Source organism: Asterias amurensis, chromosome 10 (assembly GCF_032118995.1).
Source record: "Asterias amurensis chromosome 10, ASM3211899v1".
In the NCBI taxonomy this organism is placed as follows: domain Eukaryota; kingdom Metazoa; phylum Echinodermata; class Asteroidea; order Forcipulatida; family Asteriidae; genus Asterias; species Asterias amurensis.
This window is the reverse complement of record NC_092657.1, coordinates 3,645,830-3,667,657: the sequence shown is the minus strand read 5'-3', so window position 1 is coordinate 3,667,657 and position 21,828 is coordinate 3,645,830. Positions and strand designations below refer to the sequence as shown.

Genomic DNA, 21,828 nt, shown 5'->3' with positions numbered 1-21,828 from the left:
TATGCATAAAATAACAAACCTGTGAAAATTTGAGCGCGATCGGTCGTCGAAGTTGCGAAATAACTATGAAAGAAAAAACATCCATGTCACACGAAGTTGTGTGCTTTCAGATGCTTGATTTCGAGACCTCAAGTTCTAAACTTGAGGTCTCGAAATCAAATTCGTGGAAAATTACTTCTTTCTCCAAAACTATACGTCACTTCAGAGGGAGCCGTTTCTCACAATGTTTTATACTATCAGCCCCTCCCCATTACTCATTACAAAGTAAGGTGTTATGCCAATAATGATTTTGGGTATTATTACCAATAGTGTCCACTGCCTTTAATATTGGTACCATTTAATATGTTTTATCGTTCGTAGACGGCACCTTCGAGCCTTTTAGAAACGCCTGCCGAACTACACTGAAGTTCGGATTTGAACTTATTCTACAGAGCTCCAGGAGTTGTCATATTTTTAGGAAAAAATCATTCAGGCGACTTGGTGATACAGATTATTAAGACACGTGGATACATTATACATAGAATTAGACTTGGTGCTAAAAGGTTAGGACAACTCGTCATCTTATTGATATATTTAATTTTACCTTTAATATCTTTAGCTTGCTCCTTCGCCACCGAGCCGAAACCAAACAGTTTTAGATTCATCCTGAAGCCTCTGAGCACCTCCTTCAAGTTCCGGATAAACTTCAAAGTGAAAGCGGCCGGCCATGTTGTGCTTTCACTCGGATTGGCCAGGACTCAACAATCCGGTTTTGCCTTTATAGTTATAGGTGAGAAAAAAAGTGCAAAATATGTGTATGATAATACTAATACTAGTGGTTTCTTAAAGGCACTGGACACTATTTGTAATTACTCAAAATAGTGTTTGGTGATGAGCAATGGAGAGCTGTTGATAGTTTAAAGGCAGTGGACACTATTGGTAATTGTCAAAGACTAGCCTTCACACAGTTGGTGTATCTCAACATATGTATAAAATAACAAACCTGTGCAAATTTGAGCTCAATCGATGATCGAACTTGCGAGATAATAATGAAAGAAAAAAACATCATGGTTACACGAAGTTGTGTGCGTTTAGATGGTTGATTTCGAGACCTCAAGTTCTAAATCTGAGGTCCTGAATTCAAATTCGTGGAAAAATTACTTCTTTCTCGAAAACTATGGCACTTCAGAGGGAGCCGTTTTTCACAATGTTTTATACCATCAACCTCTTCCCATTACTCGTCACCAAGAAAGGTTTTATGCTAATAATTATTTTGAGCAATTACAAATAGTGTCCACTGCCTTTAAAGGCTCTTCCATTTATTACTATTTTCAGGAGTAGGATCATCCGGTCCAGGGGAAATGAATGCCGGGATAGGGGCATGCTCTGACGGATGCCCATCATCCACTTTCCTTTTCTCACACAACGAAGATGGACTGGTCTCTAGCGATGAATATCGGCCCTTCTGGATCGAGTGGATAGAGGGCGCTATCACGGTGGGCAAAGGGGGACAGAGTCAGGGTTTCATGTGGGCTGACGTCACCGCACATCGAAATGCAATGCCTGCTTTTGTGCATGTTGGTATCTCTACATGGAACACTTACCACGGGGACTGGGTGTTTTATCAATATTGTGAGTAACTCTAATAAGCACCCTTGACCCCAATCTGTAAGTGAAGTCGTTTCTGAATTTGTTCCCCGGAGATTTTGTCCCCCATAATGGGAATTCAACACAGGCAAGGTTAAGAGTATTACACTATTGTTAAACAATAGTGTATAATTCGTTGGACAGAAAACACCAAACCAATTATTGGATGTGTTTAGTTGTGGCTGACAAACAGCGAGGTCGGGGGGGGGGGGGCAAACAGCATAACATAACACACCTGCAAATAAAGACAAACAGCGCCCTCTTTTTATCAACAAAAAATTCTTTTTTTCGTATTATACCTCATCTATAAGAACCTAACTAGTATGAAGTCATTTTTTGGCTGCCTCAAAAACAAATTGATTGTTAATGAAGATATAATCACCAACGAATAACTACCCCTAATAAAACTGATACAAAATATTTAATTTCAAGAGGTTTCATCTGACTTTAACTCATTTGTCGATAACTTTAGTAATGAATGTTCACTCATAAAATATTGTAAGTAGAAATGTAAAGCACCAACAGGGTTAGTCTAAAAGTTGTTTAAAATTCTACTGATAAACAATTTAGCATTATCTATTGTAAATTTTGTGTAAATAAATCACGAACGCGCGAAAGATAAAATTAAATTGAGGCTCACGATCAAAAACAAAGGAGAAAATTGTTTCCTGAATGTATCTTTATTGCGCCTTTATAATGGATCACTTTCCGTATGGCGCCACCACTTTTTTACTCATTTTTACAAAAAGGGATGTCTCATTGAGGTAAATTAAATATTATTTCATATCGAATTCTACCTGCACCTGATATAAATTCCTGTTGCCTAAGTCAACACATGCGCTCACACGCAGTGCGTACATCTTCAACCATTTGAAGGCTGCACTTTACAAGGAAGAAGAAGAAGAAGAAGAAGAAAAAGTGGTGGCGCCATAAGGAAACTTTTCCCCGACGTATGAAACCCAATGCCACAGCACAACCGAACGTGTAAATAAAAAAATAGGCTGGTTACCAACAGGGTCGTACATGAATACACACATGGATACTACAGGGACCAAGACACAAGATGGCGAGCTTATTGAAGAACACAAAAAGCAAGCCTCAAAACAACACGAAAAAAAAAGAAACTCACCTCTGTCAGTTCTCTCTCCGACAATTCCTCCATGATCAATTCTCAACATGACAGGTCGTGTCACTTCAAATATCGTAGGCTGTATTTTCATTTCCTTTTAAAAATAGGGTCCACATACATGATTTACACGACATGTCCAGTTGCCAATTCCTGCTTGACACACGTAGTGTTGCTTTCAACCTGTATTTGGTGCATCTATGTGCTTTATGTACAATCCTCGACTCCTATTGTGTGTTTATTGTGTTCTTGGAATTTCAGGAATTCCTTGGAGGATTTTAGGGACACAGGTCAGAGCACATATTGAGCAAGATTGGGGGGGGGGGGGGACACTTCAGCACAATGGGTGAAGGTTTTGTCTAGAGTGTGTAGTTCTAATAAATCAAAACGATTGTGAGAATTCAGGTTTACGGATTTTTTTTTTTATGTTTAAAAAAAGACACTGGACACTATTGGTAATTGTCAAAGACCTGTCTTCTCACTTGGTGTATTTCATCATATGCATAAAATATTAACAAACCTGTGAAAATCTGAGCTCAATTTGGTCGTCGAAGATGCGAGATAATAGCGAAAGAAAAAAACACCCTTGTCACACGAAGTTGTGTGCTTTCAGATGCTTGATTTCGAGACCTTAAATTCTCAATCTGAGCTCTCGAAATCAAATTCGTGTGAAATGTTTTCTTTCTCGAAAACTACGTTGCTTCAGAGGGAGCCATTTTTCCACAGTGTTTTGTACTATCAACAGCTCCCCATTACTTGTTACCAAGTAAGGTTTTATGCCAATTTGAGTAATTACCAATAGTGTCCACTGCCTTTAAAGGGACTCAAATTTGATGAACAATAAGAATATATAAACAAACGATGATAGCATTGCATTTATTTTGAAAATGTTTAGTTTCCCGTACGTCTGAAGTTCAGGCAACGTTTTTATCTATGCGTTCTCGCAAATTAACTGAAAATTTGCTGAGTCGATTATCGTATCAAGATACGGAAGTGCCGTTGGACACGCCTCCTGCAACAAATTAGAGCGCCCCCTATTGTACAGTATAAACATCTGACACTATGCGATGGGGATCAGTTCCCGCCATAATGAAGAAATTTTGGCGGGAAAAGTGCAGACGTATCTCGACTGATTTGATTATTAGCGGGATCCGGATACGCGTTTCATTGGGTTAGCGTTGAGTTATTTATTCCGTTGAATGTGTACACAGTTGGAATTGCTATTGAATTAGAATGACTGTGTAAAGGGAGTGCTCAATGAAGCGTTGTTTGCAGGTGTTTTTTTTTTCTAACAGAGCGCTAAAACAATCGAGGAAATCTTGTTGACGGTTTCTTAAAAAATAAAATGATAATATTGGTTTCTTATAGCGCTTATATGCGCCACTCATTGAAACTCAAGGCGCTTTAACAATCAGTGTTTTTATGCAATCTATGTGGGACTACGTCTGAATTATGAGACCTAGGCCTCACATAGCAACATGATAATGAGTATGCAGCCGATCAAATCAGGAACACTGGGGCGAACCCCTTCTCTTTTCGATAAGTGCAATGTGTTCTTTTACGTACATCACACAACGCACGGGACCAACGGATGTACGTCCCATCCGAAGGACGAATGTATTCCCACAAACCCGTTCCTCCTAGAACCTAACGAGGATGTAGTAGTAGTTTTCGCTCAGCGAGCTCGAATAAATTTGACATTAATGTTGTTTTTATGCAAGTCGCCAGACACACAAGATATGAAGGCCACCTCAAGGTGTGGGCTACAACAAACTTTTTTTCAAGGGGCCGTTGCCGGCTTCTTCTGGGACTGAAACAGGGTTACCCTCTTTACAGTCCATATACGTAGGTAGGCTTTGGTATCATCCACCAGAAGCCTTGCTGGTAGAATAGAAAGCATTACCTCCCCAACTTTTACGAAGCGATCATGGTCAAGTGTGTTGCTTTTGGAATATTAATTCATTCACACAAACTTCTGTCTGTTTTCTTCTCTGTCAACATTGTTTATTTTACACTTTTTCTGTAAGGTAAATATGTGTACTATTATTTACATTATGTGAATTCTCTAGAAAAATCGCATAATACATATTAATATAAGGCGAAGGAATATACAAATCATCCAATATTTACAACAATTTACAACGATTATAATGTAGAACCATCAGTTAGAAAAAATTGTCATAAAGTTTCATAGACCAGTGCCCAACTTCATTCAGCTGTGCAGAAGCAGAACATACTGCTTGACAAATTTCTTTCATAAGCAATCTATGAGTGGGACACCAGTTAAAACACGTTTAAAATAATGTAATTTTGGCTGGTTACCATGTTTCTGTTAAGCAACACGTTTCTGTGCTTAGCATGCTTTTAAGCTAACACTAACATGCTTTACTTTTCACAAGTCCCATGTTTTCTACACAGGATATGAATTCACCTTTCTTCCCAGAACGCCCAGAGCTAGATGTACATCCTTGATCTCCTAGACTGGACTATTCCACTAATCTAATAGGGGGGGGGGTCAGTTCCCATATCCAGCGTACAAACTCTGCTACATGCCTCAGCACCAAGGTCAACATATGGGAGATATTACATTATATCCAGTGAAATCACTTTGCCTGTTTGACCAGGGCCCAATATCATAGAGCTGCGTAGAACAAACATATTTTGCTAAGCATGAAATTTCTTCCTCGATAAAAACAGGATTAACAAATAATTTGCAATTTATTGCTTGTTACTGATATTCAGCAGCTGTTGTTTGTTTACCCTGAACTTAACGTGGAAATTTGATTGGCAATCCTGTTTTTATCAAGGAATAAATTTCATGCTAAGCAGATTTGTGTGCTTAGCAGCTCATGAAACTGGGCTCAGTGCTTGCTATTATCCAAGGGATCAGACTAGTTATCCAAGTTGCGAGTAAAACCTGTCTCGTGTGAAAAGACCCAGACGTGTTTCGTGCCGCTACCACCAAAACTGCCGTTTCTCCTCCAGTACCACCATTGGGACTACGAGGTGTTCTTGGTCGTCGCATAGGGGCTCGATCTGGTTCATTTTGGTCAACTCGAGCCTTCTCTGGATCTTGCGCTTTGACCTGTTGGCAAAACACACCGGAAGGTCAAACATCAATTATAATGGGATCCGTTCAGTGCCTGAAGGCGCCCTCAAGCGTTGCCGCCTTTATCTCTTTTACTATACCACTAATACAATCAATGAAATCATTTGGTCTGTAAGACCAGTGCCTGTCTTTATCAGGGGACCAGTCTATACCCAATCTTACTTGAAACAGTCGCAGAAGCAAATGGCATCCAGACACGTGTCTTTCCAATGTCTGGCGTTCCGTTGTAGCTCCCCCACGCATGGGTAGGTATCTGAGCGGCAGTACGTGAAGACGAAGATGACTATGAGGAGACAGCCTGTTGCTATGCCAATGTAGATTCCAGTGTCTTTCATTGTATTCCATCTGCAGAAAATGGAAAGAAAAATCAATCACTTTAAATCAACCCCAACCAATGTATCTTAACATAAAACCCCGTCTTTTTAATGGCACTGGACACCGTTGGTATCTTGTGTCACTAGACCAGTATTCTTACTTGGTGTATAACAAACTATGCATCGAGTAACAAACCTGTGAAAATTCGAACTCACTTGGTCGTTGAAGTTGCGAGAGACTAATGGAAGGCAAAACAAATGTTGTGTGCTTTCAGATGCTTGAATTCTACAAAAACTACTACTCAAATGCATATTCCTTATAACCCTATAATTCATGACTTTAATAGTACGAGTCCATTTAATGATGACTCGCCTTTGTGTTGTTTGTAGGCCTACACCTATCGTCTGACCATGTTGTCCCTTGTCTTTGTCTTTGTTTGTGTTCCTTGGTATCATGTTTGTCTGTCAATAGGTTAGGGCACAAAAGCATTTTGCTTAACCTTACACCTAAATGTTGTCTTTAAATACTACTTGTTTATTTTTTTGAAGTATTGTGAGACCTAATCCTACCTCATACTATATTGCTTGTTTTAATTTTGACATAAATGTACGCTATTGTATTATTGTTTTGTATGACAGCATTGAAATAAATGTACTGAATATAAAATAAAAAAAATTCGAGACCTCAGCTGAGGCCAGCTTAGGCCTCGAATTCAATTAATTTTTTTTTAGTGGGAAACTACTTCTTTTTCGGAAACTACATACATACATACATATATACATACATACAACTATTATTTATAAAGCTCCTTTACATCAAGCTCAAAGCGCTGGAAAGAGCAAGACCAATGGAACTATGAATACAACAAATTACATCTGATACAAGTGACTTTTGAGAGATTTTTTGAATAAGGCAGAGAGTTACAATTTCTGATGCGTACTGGGAGGTTGTTCCATATTCGCGGAGCAATATTAAGGAGAAAGTCCGGTTGTGAGCAGATGAGAGTGTTCTGATGGTTGGGTGTTCGGTTAGGCGTGTGTTGTCAGAAGCTGATCGCAAGCTTGAGCGTGGCGGTTGGTAGAGGTTTCTCACAATGTTTTATACTATCAACAGCTTGTTACCAAGTAAGTTTTCATACAAACAATTATTTTGAGTATCTACCAATAGTGTCCACTGCCTTTAAGCTGGGAGTTGTAACTGATAGCGCAGAATTTCCTTGGGAAGCAAAATCAAGAAAATGGGGCGGGGCACACGCATCAAAGCGACTTAAGCACGGGTAACTATTGAGCAATATTGATTCACTGCACAACTCCGACGGACACACAACTTCCCGCGCAGACGAATTTAGAAGTCTTTAAAAAATGCAGGGACCGGTAGGGTAAACAATTAGTGTGTGTCTAACTCAATTTGTTGGTATTGACTGAGCGTAGTATTGGTCCATTGCAAACAAAGTAACGTTCGTTGTCTTAGAACAGTTCTTCTTATCGTGTGCGAACACGTGACGAATGTGATTAATGTATGCGTATGCGCATACAGTCTCTGTCGTATTTAGAGAGGAAAGTGGATTGAATCTTTAAAGGTGCTTGGTGGCTGGGAGTTTTCCCTCTCCAGCGAAAAATCATCTAGACCCTGTTGAGACCTACGACCCATTTTGCATATAGAACCTAGGAGGTTCAGGTGCCTCCATCTATCCTCTAGACAATAATAATAATAATAATAATAATAATAATAATAATAATAATAATAATAATAATAATAATAATAATAATAATAATAATAATAATAATAATAATAATAATAATAATAATAATAATAATAATAATAATAATAATAATAATAATAATAATAATAATAATAATAATAATAATAATAATAATAATAATAATAATAATAATAATAATAATAATAATAATAATAATAATAATAATAATAATAATAATAATAATAATAATAATAATAATAATAATAATAATAATAATAATAATAATAATAATAATAATAATAATAATAATAATAATAATAATAATAATAATAATAATAATAATAATAATAATAATAATAATAATAATAATAATAATAATAATAATAATAATAATAATAATAATAATAATAATAATAATAATAATAATAATAATAATAATAATAATAATAATAATAATAACCGTATTTATAACGCGCCTTTTGCCAAAGGATACAAAGCGCCAGGTATTATTACTGCAAGGAGTGGGGTGAATTTTTGAGATATAAGACCTAATCCTTAAGCACCATGTAATGGTTTACAAGGTGCTGTGGCGCAATATGCTGCCAATCCAGCCAGGAACACCGGGGCGAACCCCTTCTCTTTTCGATAAGTACACTGGGTTCTTTTACATGGGTTTACACAACAAATGTGACCAACTTTACGTCCCATCCGAAGGACGAAGCAATGGTTATGTGTCTTGCTTAAGGACACAAGTGTCACGGCTGGGGGTTCGAACCCACACTCTGCTGATCAGAAACACCAGAGTTTGAATTCGGTGCTCTTAACCGCTCGGCCACGACACTCCCACAATGAGAGCGGTAGACCAAGATGAGACTCAGACCTACAAATTTATATCCTACAACTTTAGACCCATACCTACAACCTTATAGCACCCAGGAGGTTCAGAGGGCTTAGTCCCCTGGACCTAGAGGAGACCCAGACCCACAACCCATTTATCGTTTTTAGCGCCAAGCAGGTTCAGGGGCTTCCCCCTGAACCAAGATTAGACCCACGCTCACAACAATAGACCTTTCACAGTGTGGTCATCTTGATTTGACTCCATTACAACTCATTGTAACCAAACTGAGGCTGGACGAAATATTAGTCTGGTGCCATGTTTGCGCAATGAATATTAGCATTTATAACTGTTATTAGAAACAGGGAATATGACCAAGACTGTGACAGTGTGATAACGGTCTACTGGAAGAGAGTCTTCAGACTTTTCGGTAGAAATGCAATACAGGGAAAAATATTGAAAACAAAATTATCCTATAAATGTTGCTGCTGTTGTTGAAACTGCACAAAAGTACATTAGTTGGATAGAAAGAACACCTGTCCAATACTTTTTGTTTTGTTTGTGTATATTCCACGGTTCTCAGAATATGCAGACGAGCCACAGCACTTACTGCACTTAATGAACACAAGGTCGTATTCCTAATTCTGCCTTGGATTCAGTATTAATTCCATTTTCTCTTGAAACACCTGGCGAGCCAGAGGAAAGAGAGAAGAGAGACAGAGAGAGGTAGAAAGAAGAAAGAGCGGGAAAATGGAGGTCGAACGACAGGGTCACCACGGCAACGTCGTCCACGATCAAGCCTCCTGCTCTCGATTGATTACGCCCATTAGAGTCAGACATTCAGCTGAGTTTTTAAAGGGAATGTACACGTTTGATAATTACTCAAAACAGATGTTATCTGACTTGGTAACGAGCATTAGAGAGCTGTTGATAGTATAAAACATTGTGAGACACGGCTCCCTCTGAAGTAACGTAGTTTTTGAGAAAGAGGTAATTTCTCACTAAAATATTTAAAGACTTCTAGCTAGAAGTCTTATTTAAATCTGAAAGCACACAAATTCGTCCTACAAGGGTGTTTTTTCTTTCATAATTTTCTCGCAACTTTGAATTTTCACAGGCTTGTTATTGAATGATTATAATGGGATACACCAAGTGAGAACACTGGTCTTTGACAATGACCAAACATGTACTGGGGTCGATTTCACAAAGAGTTAGGACTAGTCCTAACTTAGGACTAGTCCTAGGAGATATACACATTGCATGGATAGTCCTAAGTTAGGACGAGTAACTGGTCCTAACTCGAGATAAGACTAGTCCTAACTCTTTGTGAATCCACCCTTGCCTTTAAAGGCACTGGCAACGTTTGATAACAAGCCATTTGCGTGTTAGATTTGAATTATTGTCTGGTACAATGACGTCATTGGTCACAAATTAACGCCTAAGTTTGAAATCACCAGACTATAAAGATATATGCAAAGTCACATGATTCGGGGCAAGCTTTTACGAAGTTTACGTAAGAGACGATGAACACCCATACACAATTCTGAATGGATGTGTATGGCACAATGGTACCAGGGTCTGCTCACCTGGAGGTTGCTTAAGTTTACAAAAGCTTGCACAGAATCATGTGACATAGCAACTTTTTCTGTAGTCTGAGGAATTCAAATGTAAGCGGTAACTTATGAGCAAGTCTTGTACCAGACATTATTTAAATCTAACACGCAAATGGATTATTGTCAAAGACAAGTTATTTCACCTTGTGCCAGTGATTAACCAATGGCAAGTTCAAACCGAAACAGTTATTCCTTCCGACCGTTAAAACGCACCCATCGTCGCATGCTCACTCAGCACTCAGCTCTGCTCATTAATTCTTCAAAAGGCAATTGACACATTTGGTACCTGTCAGAGACCAGTGTTATGTATACAATAACAAATCTGTGAAAATTTTGACTCAATTGGTCATCGAAGTTGCATAAAAACACTACTGTGTGTGAGAAACTACCTGTTCTTCAAAAGGTACGTTACTCCAGAGGGAGCTGTTTCTAACAATGTTATAAAATACTTAACAACAGCTCTCCATTGTTCGTTAGTACCAAGTAAGCTTTTATGCTAAAACATATTTTGAGTAATTACCAACTTTGTCCATGTGCCTTTAAAGTAAGCTGATGCTTAAAGTCGTCGCCTGCTGGAGAGACCAAGGGATCCGGTTTCAGAGATATAAAAAATGTTGCTGAGGAAATGTATATCCGCTTATATGAAGTTTAGAGATAGACTATTGGAAACAGTCATTATACATTTGATCTTGTAATTTATCTGCGCAACTTATTTCTGCTGGCTGTGACACAGTAAATCGTTGAAGTCGGATATGATGATGATTTCGGTCTACCTGCATAAACACACTGGTCAGAGATGATCCGGATTCGGGTCAGAGTAAATCCTGATTCGAGTCAACTTTGACACGAATTCGGTTTAGAGTTAATCCTGATTCAGGGCAATTAACACATTCTGCTACACTTTTTAGACTTTCAACAGAGTTAAAGGCAGAGGACACTATTGGTAATTACACAACGTAACTATCAGCATAAAACCTCACTTGGTAACGAGTAATGGGGAGAGGTTGATATTATAAAACATTGTGAGAAACGGCTCCCTCCGAAGTGACGTCTTTTTCGAGAAAGAAGTATTTTTCCACGAATTTGATTTCGAGACCTCAAATTTAGAATTTGAGGTCTCGAAATCAAGCATCTGAGAGCACACAACTTCGTGTGACAAGGGTGTTTTTTCCTTTCATAGTTATCTCGCAACTCCGACGATCAATCGAGCCCAAATTTCCACAGGTTTGTTTTATTATGCATATGTTGAGATACACCAAGTGAGAAGACTGATCTAAGACAATTACCAATAGTGTCCAGTGTCTTTAATTGCGTATAATAAATCGCTTAAAAGCTTAAGGGTGAAAAACAGATTTTCTTTAAAACCAAAAGAGACATGAACATTTATTAACATCACCAACGTCCCTAGTCTGAGAGGTTTTTAATCAAGACTTAATAAATCAGCACTGTCGCTACAACTGACTCACTCTGTACAAAACCACTTTTTGTTAATTCTCAGTTATTGGTTTCATGAATAAAAAACTCCTCTTTCTAATATCGTGTACATGATAACTTATCGTAGGCCTATGTATACTGTTAAGGCGGAGTCACACTGCAGCGATAACGAAAACGATAACAATCACAACTCACAGAGGACGATTTGTATCGGTTGAATTGCTCCACGCAGAAAACGCACACGCTCATGCAACCAATGGAGTGCGTTCTCTTTGCGTCGTTATCGTTATCGTTCTCGTTATCGCTGCAGTTGGGACCGGGCCTTTACAACAATTTTACATCACTTTAAAAATTGAAATTAATTTGGAGACAACAAAACAAAACAGCAGCCAAGAAGTGAAAATGTTATAAGCAAGAAAAAAACAAGCGAAAGACCATGCAATTAAAATCCAAACATCAATTAGATAAAAGGTGTACACGTAAGATTCGCAATCCACCCGTTGTGACGAATGCACTCAGTTCGTTGTAAATACCGGAAGAAAAAAAAAATACGTGAGAAACTTATTTGCAGATTCTGGAGCCGTAATTACGGATTTTGAACAAAATGTAACACAACTGATTGCATCAATTGATTCCGTAAAAAGGCTCCACCCATCCTAGTTGGGTCAAATTCCGTTTTGCGAACAGACAGAGTCCCCATAGTTTGGTGATCTTAAAGGTGTTTGTGCGGATGATGGGAATTGGTTTAACATTATTTTTGACCAACCACCGAAATCTCAGGTGTGACCCTCCACTGCTTGCATCCACAACTTGATTTGCAATCTGTGCACTATCCTTGCCAAAGGGCTGGAAAGGATTGGGAGGGGGGGGGGGGAGGGTTGTGTGCCGACTCTGTCTTTCACAGGACGTGTTCAAACCCTATCTGACTGATGTATCAAGGCTTAATGGTAATTTTCTTTGCTGATAGAGTCGAGGAATTAGATACGATAAGCTGAGGGTGTGAGTGCACCCCAGGCAAGTCTTTAGACCGTCTTATAGAGTACAGAGAAGATAATTCTGAAGATTGAGCCGGATTTGTTGGGGGTTTCGTGACGGCGTGGATAAGAAGAATTAACTAGAAATAAATAGTAAACTTGTGGGCACAACCCCGTATTAAATTCATCTCAGTGTGTGAGTTTTGCCTCTTGAAAGAGACGGAATGTATGTATAAGGTGTGGGGTGGTGTCGGAGGGGGGGGGGGGGGGTGAGGGGAGGCCCCAGGATCAATTTGCGGCAAGTTTTCCGAGGGGCATAGGGATATAGGAAAATGGGTTTGTTTGAAACCTGGGGACAAAATGTTGGTTGCCTTTTAGGCACGGGTTGGTCATTGTGGTGTCATTTGCTAAAAAAAGGACCATTGCATATGACGTCACAATCCCAAAACAGTCCCCCCACCACTTAGACCAAGGGCCTTTCTCAAACCACGGCTTGGGCTCCGGCTCAGGCTCCGCGTGCTGATATCCGTGCAATACGCGCTGCTCCTAAATGCAGGTTAAATGCAAGCTGCGTACACAGCACGCGGAGCCTCAGCCTGAGCCGGAGCCCAAGCCGTGGTTTGAGAAAGGCCCCAAGAAAAGGGTACAATAGGATACTTTTGGGACGCTTGGTGGCAGCAGACTTACCAGGTAAATTCCATTGTTCTCGGTAATGTGCGCGTGCTCAGAACTACGTTAACAGTGGACATTTACCTGGTAAGTCTGCTGCCACCTAGCGTTCCAAAGTCTCACATTGGATGAGAGTCGTGCGCAGTGCGTACACGCGTGCACGGGTTCCGTAGACGTTTCCATAGTCGGAAAGCTATGGAAACCACAGAGGCAAAACAAAAACACAAGGCCACAGTTTTTAATAATGTCACTATTAAAACAATAGTGTGGAATATGTTGGAAACAAAGCAACCAATCATGTGAAACATTTTGCCCCAAAATCCATATCAACTCGACTCCAGGTAAAATCAGCCATCCGTGATCGCAAAAAAAGGAAAAGATACTATAAAAAATAAAAAATAAATTATGGGAGGTACAAAAATTAATAACTGTCAATATAAGTGCAGCCCTTTATATTGAGTAAGCTTTATAGGGATGTATGATGTTTAATTAGTTTATGAGAGGTAAACCAGTCATTTCAATCAATAACCTGGGCACATGATCATACATTCTCAAAAAAGTATCGAGTTTAAAGGTTTTTTCTAAGAAAGTAAAACGACAAAAAACAGGAATTTGATAGAATATTGCGCTTTTGAATTTCGGAAAGGTCCCAAGCACATTGTAACAAAGGGAACCGGGAGGATGGAACACGCTGAATAGCTATTCTGAGTTTGTGAATGGGGAACACGAGACCATGGCGTGATGTCTGTCATGACAACAATACATGAGGTCCCTTTTAGCGCGAAAGTGCCAGAGCAGACAGAGCTGATTTCCCCCAGCGTGGCGAGCAGACGACCCGTTGCTATGGGGACTCGCGCCCAAATTGATACCAATCTTGACGATGTTGTCTGTATTGTAAGAGGATTATTACCATGGTGAGACAGGATGGGGGAAAAGGGTAAAAATTATAGAGGGGATAGAATTACAGAATTTTCTTTGGAAAAAAGTACAAATAATTTCGTACGCATGCTTGTGGGTGAATGCGGACCAGGCGATTTGGGAGCAGAGGTGTGCACGTTCACCCCTATATAGTGCGTTACACCATAGAGCAAGGACACTGCCAGCTAGGAACGGTGGCTAAAGACAGCAGTGTTAAAAATTACTCTGCGAATGAATCAATAGTTAACATTCTTATTTTCACTGACTTTATAAAATAATACGCCTGAAAATAATATGTTCAAGTTTTATTGGTCAGGGCAAGGTCGTTAACCAACTGGACTTTTTACAACTTAGACCGGTCCGCTGTCGGCACTTGCTGGTACACAAACTTATTCTGTCGTGTGGTTGTTTGGCACCTGCAACTATTCCTTTATGACATTCAAACTATTCCTATAGTTTACTTGAATTTTCCTCCACCTTTTTTGAACATTCCTATAGTTGATAAAACTATTCCTCTAGATCAATGGTACTATTCCTAATACCCCCAGTCGTCTAGACAGCTGTTCAATCTTGTTGAAGCTGTTCCTTTAGCGATTTGTTGAAACTATTCCTCGTGTTTATTTAAACTAGAAAACATGAACCCGTTTAATTTTCCAAAACCGATGACATTTACCTTTAAAATCGATCTGGTTTTGCTCGAGAGCCCTTTTTTTCGCCATGAATAATTGAACATTGTGATGCAATCTATATACTGTTATCGTTGCCTGCTACAACAAAGCAGTCATCTGCTCGGCTCGAGTTCCCGCCAAATTCATTGAACGATCGTATATATCATCGCAGAAAAAACAAATGCAAGGAAATCATTTTTCCATGAATAATACATGTGCGTTTCTCTCTCTGTATTATTTCCATCGATGTCGAACTGCATGCTGTACGCTGTGCCCTGACAGAGAGCTGGGTAGGAGTTGACTTGTGTGTCTTTGAACCTACAGCGAAACTAGGGTAACACTTTTAGGTGCATAAGGGTGGAGCACCATTGTTTATAGGGGCCCATTGGAACTGTAGTTTTCGTTTACATGTGTGCAAGCCCCTTTTTAGTGCACTTGTTTTACCCAATACTATTTTGTTAATGAGATAATCTGGCACGAAGGAAACAAATACAGGCAGAATAGAGTTTCAACATTTTCAAAATGGCTGACATTTTGAGCATCAACATTGTGCGGCCTTCATTTACTTTTTGTTTTAATTTTTTCATTTTTTTTTTCATTATAGATATTGGACATTGGACATTCACATAGATGGTTACAGTGAATGCATACCTTGTACATATTGGTATTGGACACTGGTCATTCTATACGTAATACGTGCATGTCTAATGTCCAATATTGGAAAAAAAAATCAACCTTGATATTCGCTGTGAAAACCAATGTGAATGTCCGATGTCCAATATCAAACTAGCTTTCAGTACCTTGCACATCGATATTGGGCATTGTACATTCCGTACAAACCTCTACGTGAATGTCCATTCCGTACAAACCTATACGTGAATGTCCAATATTACCAATTATCGAAGAAAAAAAAAAACACTATATGAACTTCCAATGTCCAAAATCAAACTAGCTTTCAGTCCTTACTCTATGGTTTCAGTAACTCACTTTTCATTGTCTGCTGATTCGCCTGCCTCGCAGCACTGTCTGTGGTGTCCCGTTGCGTCTATTCGGCCACTATTACAACACTCTATGAAGGTATTGGGCGTGCCGTCTTCGTTAAACGCTGGGCAGTAGTAAGCATTTCCTGGCGATTCCTTTGGGATGCTAGTGTCTGTGATGCAGAAGGTACCTGAGGAAACAAGCTCTGCTGAGGTGGTCTTGACTATGGATGTAAAGAAAGGATAAAGATGTCACATAAAGAGGTGTGCACACAAAGGGCAGAGGGATAAGACAGCTGCAAAATTCTTATTCCCCCCACACAAAAACACGGTGCTCTACATGCCCTCTGTGCAATTATGAAGAAAAAAACCCATATTTGTCAACACCTGTTTGGGCGTGTCTAAGTACACATAGTGTTTCAAAACTCTGCCTTGTGTGGACCTCTTTCGCTCTCAGGTCAAAAAGTATGAAACGCTTGCCAAAAGATAGAAGGCAATGCCTTAATACTATTGCTCTCCCACGTTATGTTACGGCCGCGTTGCGATACGTTACGTCACGTTACGTAATACGTTACGTTACGTTTTCGTCATCATCCTAACAACTTATGATTGCAACACGAGCATTATGTGTATTAATGCATGAATCTTTTCTCAGATTCAAATGCTTTTGGTGAAAACAAGTACCCAAAGCGAATTACTACGAAGGGAATCCTTTCTGAAACATGTTTATTCTACCAACTGCATAGTGCTTCTCACCATTAATATTCACCAATCTATAGACAATTTGAACTCCGTTTACAATAAGTGTGACCTTGTACATATTTTGGTTAGTCTGGCAGGCAAGATCCTGCTCTAATTATATGGGAAAGTTGACATTTTGTGTCATAATTTCCACACAACTCCAAGAGTTCCGAAAGTAGAAGCTGTATAAGTTTTGAGATATGCCCCTTTCATCATATCAAAAATTGATAAGAATTGGACAGTGCAACCTACATAAAGTAATATAATATTTTATGTTTCCTTCCATTGGGCTGTGTACAAATCGTGCCTGCAGGAAGTCCAGGCTTGGTGGCTCATTTGTAAACATGTGATGTCACAGGTCACATCGTCTATCCCACCTTTAAGCGAACCAAGGTCTCATTCTGATGCATAGATAACGTCAAGAAAAGTACGACGTGATATTATCTTTAAGAACAGGATCCTCGGTAATGCATGTTTCAAAGGTCGGGTTTCAAAATGATTTCATGCAGAATTTATTGCATACATATTATTTCTTTGAAATCACCGCAGGGTGAAATATTATAAGCCATTAAGCCATCCTCACAAGATAATTAATTTTAGACATTATTACACGGATGATATCCCACTAATTGGTTTTGATTATGTTTTATGTTTAATGTTGTAATATAATTTTACGTTCGACGTGGAGGATAAATATTATGTCTCTAGGGTTACATGGGCGATGGTGGTTCTCATAACACAACCGTAAAGGAACCGCCTCCACCGCTGCCGTTTGTGTATACGATTATTATTTAAAGACCCTGGACACTATTGGTAATTACTCAAAACAATTGTTAGGAAGCATAAAAACTGACTTGGTAACGAGCAATGGGGAGCTAGTATAAAACCATGTGAGAAACGGCTTCATCTGAAGTAACGTAGTTTTTTTTAGAAAGAGGGAATTCAAACAATAAAATACTTCAAATGATACCCTTTTTTTATGGCATCTGAAAGCACACAGAGTTGTGGAACAAGGATATTTTGTCTTTCATTATTTTCTTACAACTTCGATGACCAATTGATTGAGCCCAAAATTTCACCGGTTTGTCATTGTATGCATAATGTTGGGATACGGCAATTGAGAATACCGGTATTTGACAATTACCAAAGGTGTCCAGTGTCTTTAAAAAACAACCCAATCCGTTCCACACTATTTTCGAATTAACATACTTGTCTTCTAAAATAGATCTTCTAATCATCATTCATCCTCCCCTTGGAGCTAAGATTACGTCTGAGTTGTTCCCAATAAACCAGAGACAAATAAAGGAAAAGCTTTTTTTCCTGCCCTAATCCGGTTGTCGTTCCGTGGGGGTCCGGATCGCGTGAAACCCCGGACCGTGTGCGGCTTTCAGCCCCAGAGCGTTTGTTTGCTGTTCAGAAACCGCGCCAAATATTTGACAAAATGCGGATGGCACGTGCGTTCTCTTTGCTCCAATTCTGTTCAATCTTGTTTTTCTTTTTTGGTGGTTGGGATTGTCCACAAGATCAAAATGAGTGAAGTGAGGGGCTGAGCCCGGGGATAAAGGGGTAAGTAAACATGACGTAAGGGCAAACTGAGGTCAGACTGGTGGATGCCATGTTTGTTTAGTGTCCTGACTTCTATACGAAGACAGGGGTGCGTTTTCGCGGTCGTGACCATTAACTGTTTCGGTTGAGATGGCCATTGGTTAATCACTGCATGGCTAAAGACTGAAAAACAGATAACGGTTACAGCCGCGAGAAACGCACCCGCATGACAAACTGTCAAAACCTTAAACCCCAAAACACACAACACATTAGCTCAGGAAGGTAGCTCCCATGATTGTTTAGTATCCCGACTTTACGTAAACTGACAAACTGTCAAAACCTTTGACGCGTGAAGAGAACAAACTCGCGCTCATTAGTTGGCCTGGGCCCAATTTCAAAGAGCTGCTAAGCACAAACATTTGCTTAGCATGAAATTTCTTCCTTGATAAAAAAAGGATTACCAACCAAATTTCCACGTGATTTTCAGGATAAGCAAACAACAGCTGAATACCAGTATCAAGCAATATGCAACAAATGGACATTTGGTTGGTAATCCTGTTTTTATCAAGGAATAAATTTCATGCTAAGCAATGTTTTGTGCTAGCAGCCTTATAAAATTGGGCCCTGTTTAACTGTATACGAGGCAATACTTGCACAGTCCTTTTCTGAGATTTTAATGACTCACAAAATGGCAGACAAGATAGAGGCGTGCGCTGCGAATCATGAGATGTAATAAAAAAAAACATCATTTTTTACTGGCACTTTTTCTTTGGCTGAACTTACACAAAAGTGAGATTAAAACCAACAAATCTCACATCACTACGTTCCCTTCGGCCGGCCAAATACAAACCTAACATGATATCGTTTCGACACTCTTCAAACTATTTGTTCAGGCTTTCTACATAAAACAGAAACCCATCTTCAGCTTCCCCAGAAAGATCCAAGACGACCAGGCAATGTAAACAATATCGCAGGCAGTTGCAACAAAGTCGGGCTCTCAAACAAAACAGTCTATATTAACAAAACCCCTCAATATTAATAGCAAAATGGAAACATGCCTCGGCACCATGTGGTGTGCCCTCAAGGCCCATTGAAAACGAAGTGGCAAAGATGCTAAGTGTTTTTTCATTATTGCACGGTGTGTGTGGTGTGCTCGGGAGGTGGCTTTATATTCACACACTTTTAGGTGATAGGTGACTTTAATTAAATTCGCTTCTTCATTGTTTCTTTCTTGTTCTCTTTAAAAAATAATGACAAAAGAACCTTGTCTAAATTTGAATAAAGCTTTCAGAACAGGACAGTAAACAAATATAACACGAAATTTATAAATAGAAATATGTAAATAAAGGAATTAAAGACAACCTCGAAAAATATATATGTAAACATTTCTAGACATTAGGTGTTCGTGAACAAACAGAGCTGTTCCGTTTTTCTTTACTGGAACACGATTCCGTAAAAAAAAAATGAGGGGAAAAGCGAACTATGGCCAGATTAAAACAACGGATAACAAACTGATACGATAACTCGTTTTAGATTCGACAGCAATTGATGGCTGTTTAACCATTTTCTCTATGTTTTAATGGTGGTGGTTAAATTATCCCAAAAAGCAAAAATAAAACAAAAAAACAAAAAAAACACTCTTGGTATAAAAGGGAATAACAAGAAGAATAACTAATACTGTGTACTGTGGAAATGAACTATGGGAGCTAAAGGTATAGGAATTGATATTCCTCTTAAATCTAGCTAGAATCTAGAATCTAGAATGTAAAATCTAGCTAGGAGGGAAACATTTACCAAGCAAGGGAGTTCCAAAGAGTTGCAGTACGTGAAATAAAGCTGGAATATCTCAGTAAACATGGATGAGAACAAGCAAAAAGGCTGGTTTTTATACTACTACCACTAACCAAACAAATCGTGTGACGTCATTCATACAGATAAGCGCGACCTTCCTCGATAAAGCAGTAGCAGCTGCAAGTAGCGTTTTACGCGCCGAAGTGATACCCAATTTCGTAGCAATTAATTTTCGCGCCAATCTTAGTGTTGTCACGATAGACACACGGTCGTGGGGTTTATAAAGTTACATGTTGCGTCTCCTGACAGTATGGACATAGGCCTATCACTCTGGAGAGGGTTGGATTTTTGGAGAGGAAAAAATCTTTCAAATTGTTTTCAGAAAAATCTTTCAAATTGTTTTCAATTCATGATTTATTATATAAATTAGCCTTTTTGTTCTTTTGATGGCAATTTTAGAGATGTGTGGCTCTAAACACAGGACTAAATTTTCGGTTTTTACGACACAGCTTGAGAACAAAAAGGTAAAAAAGGTAAACAAACAAACAAACTTAAAAGAAACAGCCCAAACAATACATCATTTGGAATGGGTCAGATTGAACCAAAAGAAGGGGTCAAGAAGAGAATTTGAACTCTCAGTTTGTGTCATTTTGAAACAAAATCCAGAAATGCTGACCAAGATTGACCACATAGGCCTACTTCCGACAAACAGTTTTTATTGCCTTCAATTTAAAGGAACACGTTGCCTTGAAAAGCGTTTGAAACCGTTTGTTATAAAATGCATATGGTTGGAAAGATGTTTTAAAAGTAGAATACAATGATCCACACAAATTTGCCTCGAAATTGCGTGGTTTTCCTTTTACTTTGCGAACTAACACGGTCGGCCATTTATGGGAGTAAAAAATAAATGGCCGACCGTGTTAGTCGACGAGGTAAAGGAAAACCGTGCAACTTCGAGACATTATTGTGTGGATCATTGTATTCTACTTTTACAACATCTTTCCACCCATATGCATTTTATAACAAACGGTTGCAAATGCTTTTCAAAGACCAACTCGACCGATCCGAGGCAACGTGTTCCTTTAAAGAGTCGTATTACCAAAGGTATATCTTCCCTAAGAACAAGAATAGTATAAATGAAGAAGTTGAAATGGGAGGAAGACGAAAGATTTGGGGTATTCTTGTGATTCGTTTTGCGACCATTAAGTGGAATCCATGTCAGTCACCAAACGGTTTTGTCCAAACGAAAAGAAAAAAAACAGGTCATTTTATCTCAAGCAAAAAAAAAAAAAAAAAAAAAAATATCAGCGTCATTCACCGCAGGGACAGAAGCACAGTTCTAGATGAATCTAGCAAATGTTATCCCCAAAAACTAACACGAAATAAAGATTTAATATCAGATGGCATATAGATCGATGAAGAAAAGTAGACAACCATTTTAAAATTGGATCAAATTGTTGGAATTCTCTCCGTGGATGTGTCGAGGCAGGTGGGTCGATTTCTTCACACCGGCTTGCGGATTCGTGGCGACTCTTTAGAGAAAGAGATGGGGAACTCGAAATATTATTGAGAAACTTGATGATTATAAGAAGCTGATGTTGTGAGGAGAGGCCGTCGGTGGTTCTGCTGTTACCGAATTAAATAATAATTTTTATTATAGATGTTGCCGAGAAATGATATTTTCTTATGTAAGCAAATGCCGGCACAAGAATAATAAACAAATATATATCTCTTTGCCAAACTTATCCGTACACGATAAATCAAAACATAATCGTGTACGAA

At 38.9% G+C, this 21,828-nt stretch overlaps 2 protein-coding genes across 2 annotated transcripts in view; both read right to left on the bottom strand.

Moving 5' to 3' along the window:
- Nucleotides 1–2,921, bottom strand: part of LOC139942571 (uncharacterized) — a 36,369-nt gene extending 33,448 nt beyond the window's left edge. Inside the window, exon 1 of the mRNA XM_071939421.1 lies at nucleotides 2,756–2,921. The gene's annotated coding sequence lies outside the window, so the exon portion shown is untranslated. The remainder of the gene's footprint in view (nucleotides 1–2,755) is intronic.
- A 1,878-nt stretch (nucleotides 2,922–4,799) lies between these two features.
- LOC139943128 (uncharacterized) overlaps nucleotides 4,800–21,828 on the bottom strand; it is a 32,081-nt gene continuing 15,052 nt past the window's right edge. The window contains exons 2-4 of the mRNA XM_071939945.1: nucleotides 15,977–16,193; nucleotides 6,024–6,206; nucleotides 4,800–5,837 (exon numbers count right to left, since the gene is read on the bottom strand). Coding sequence (XP_071796046.1) covers nucleotides 5,708–5,837; nucleotides 6,024–6,206; nucleotides 15,977–16,193 — 530 coding nt within the window. The 3' untranslated portion in view covers nucleotides 4,800–5,707. The remainder of the gene's footprint in view (nucleotides 5,838–6,023; nucleotides 6,207–15,976; nucleotides 16,194–21,828) is intronic.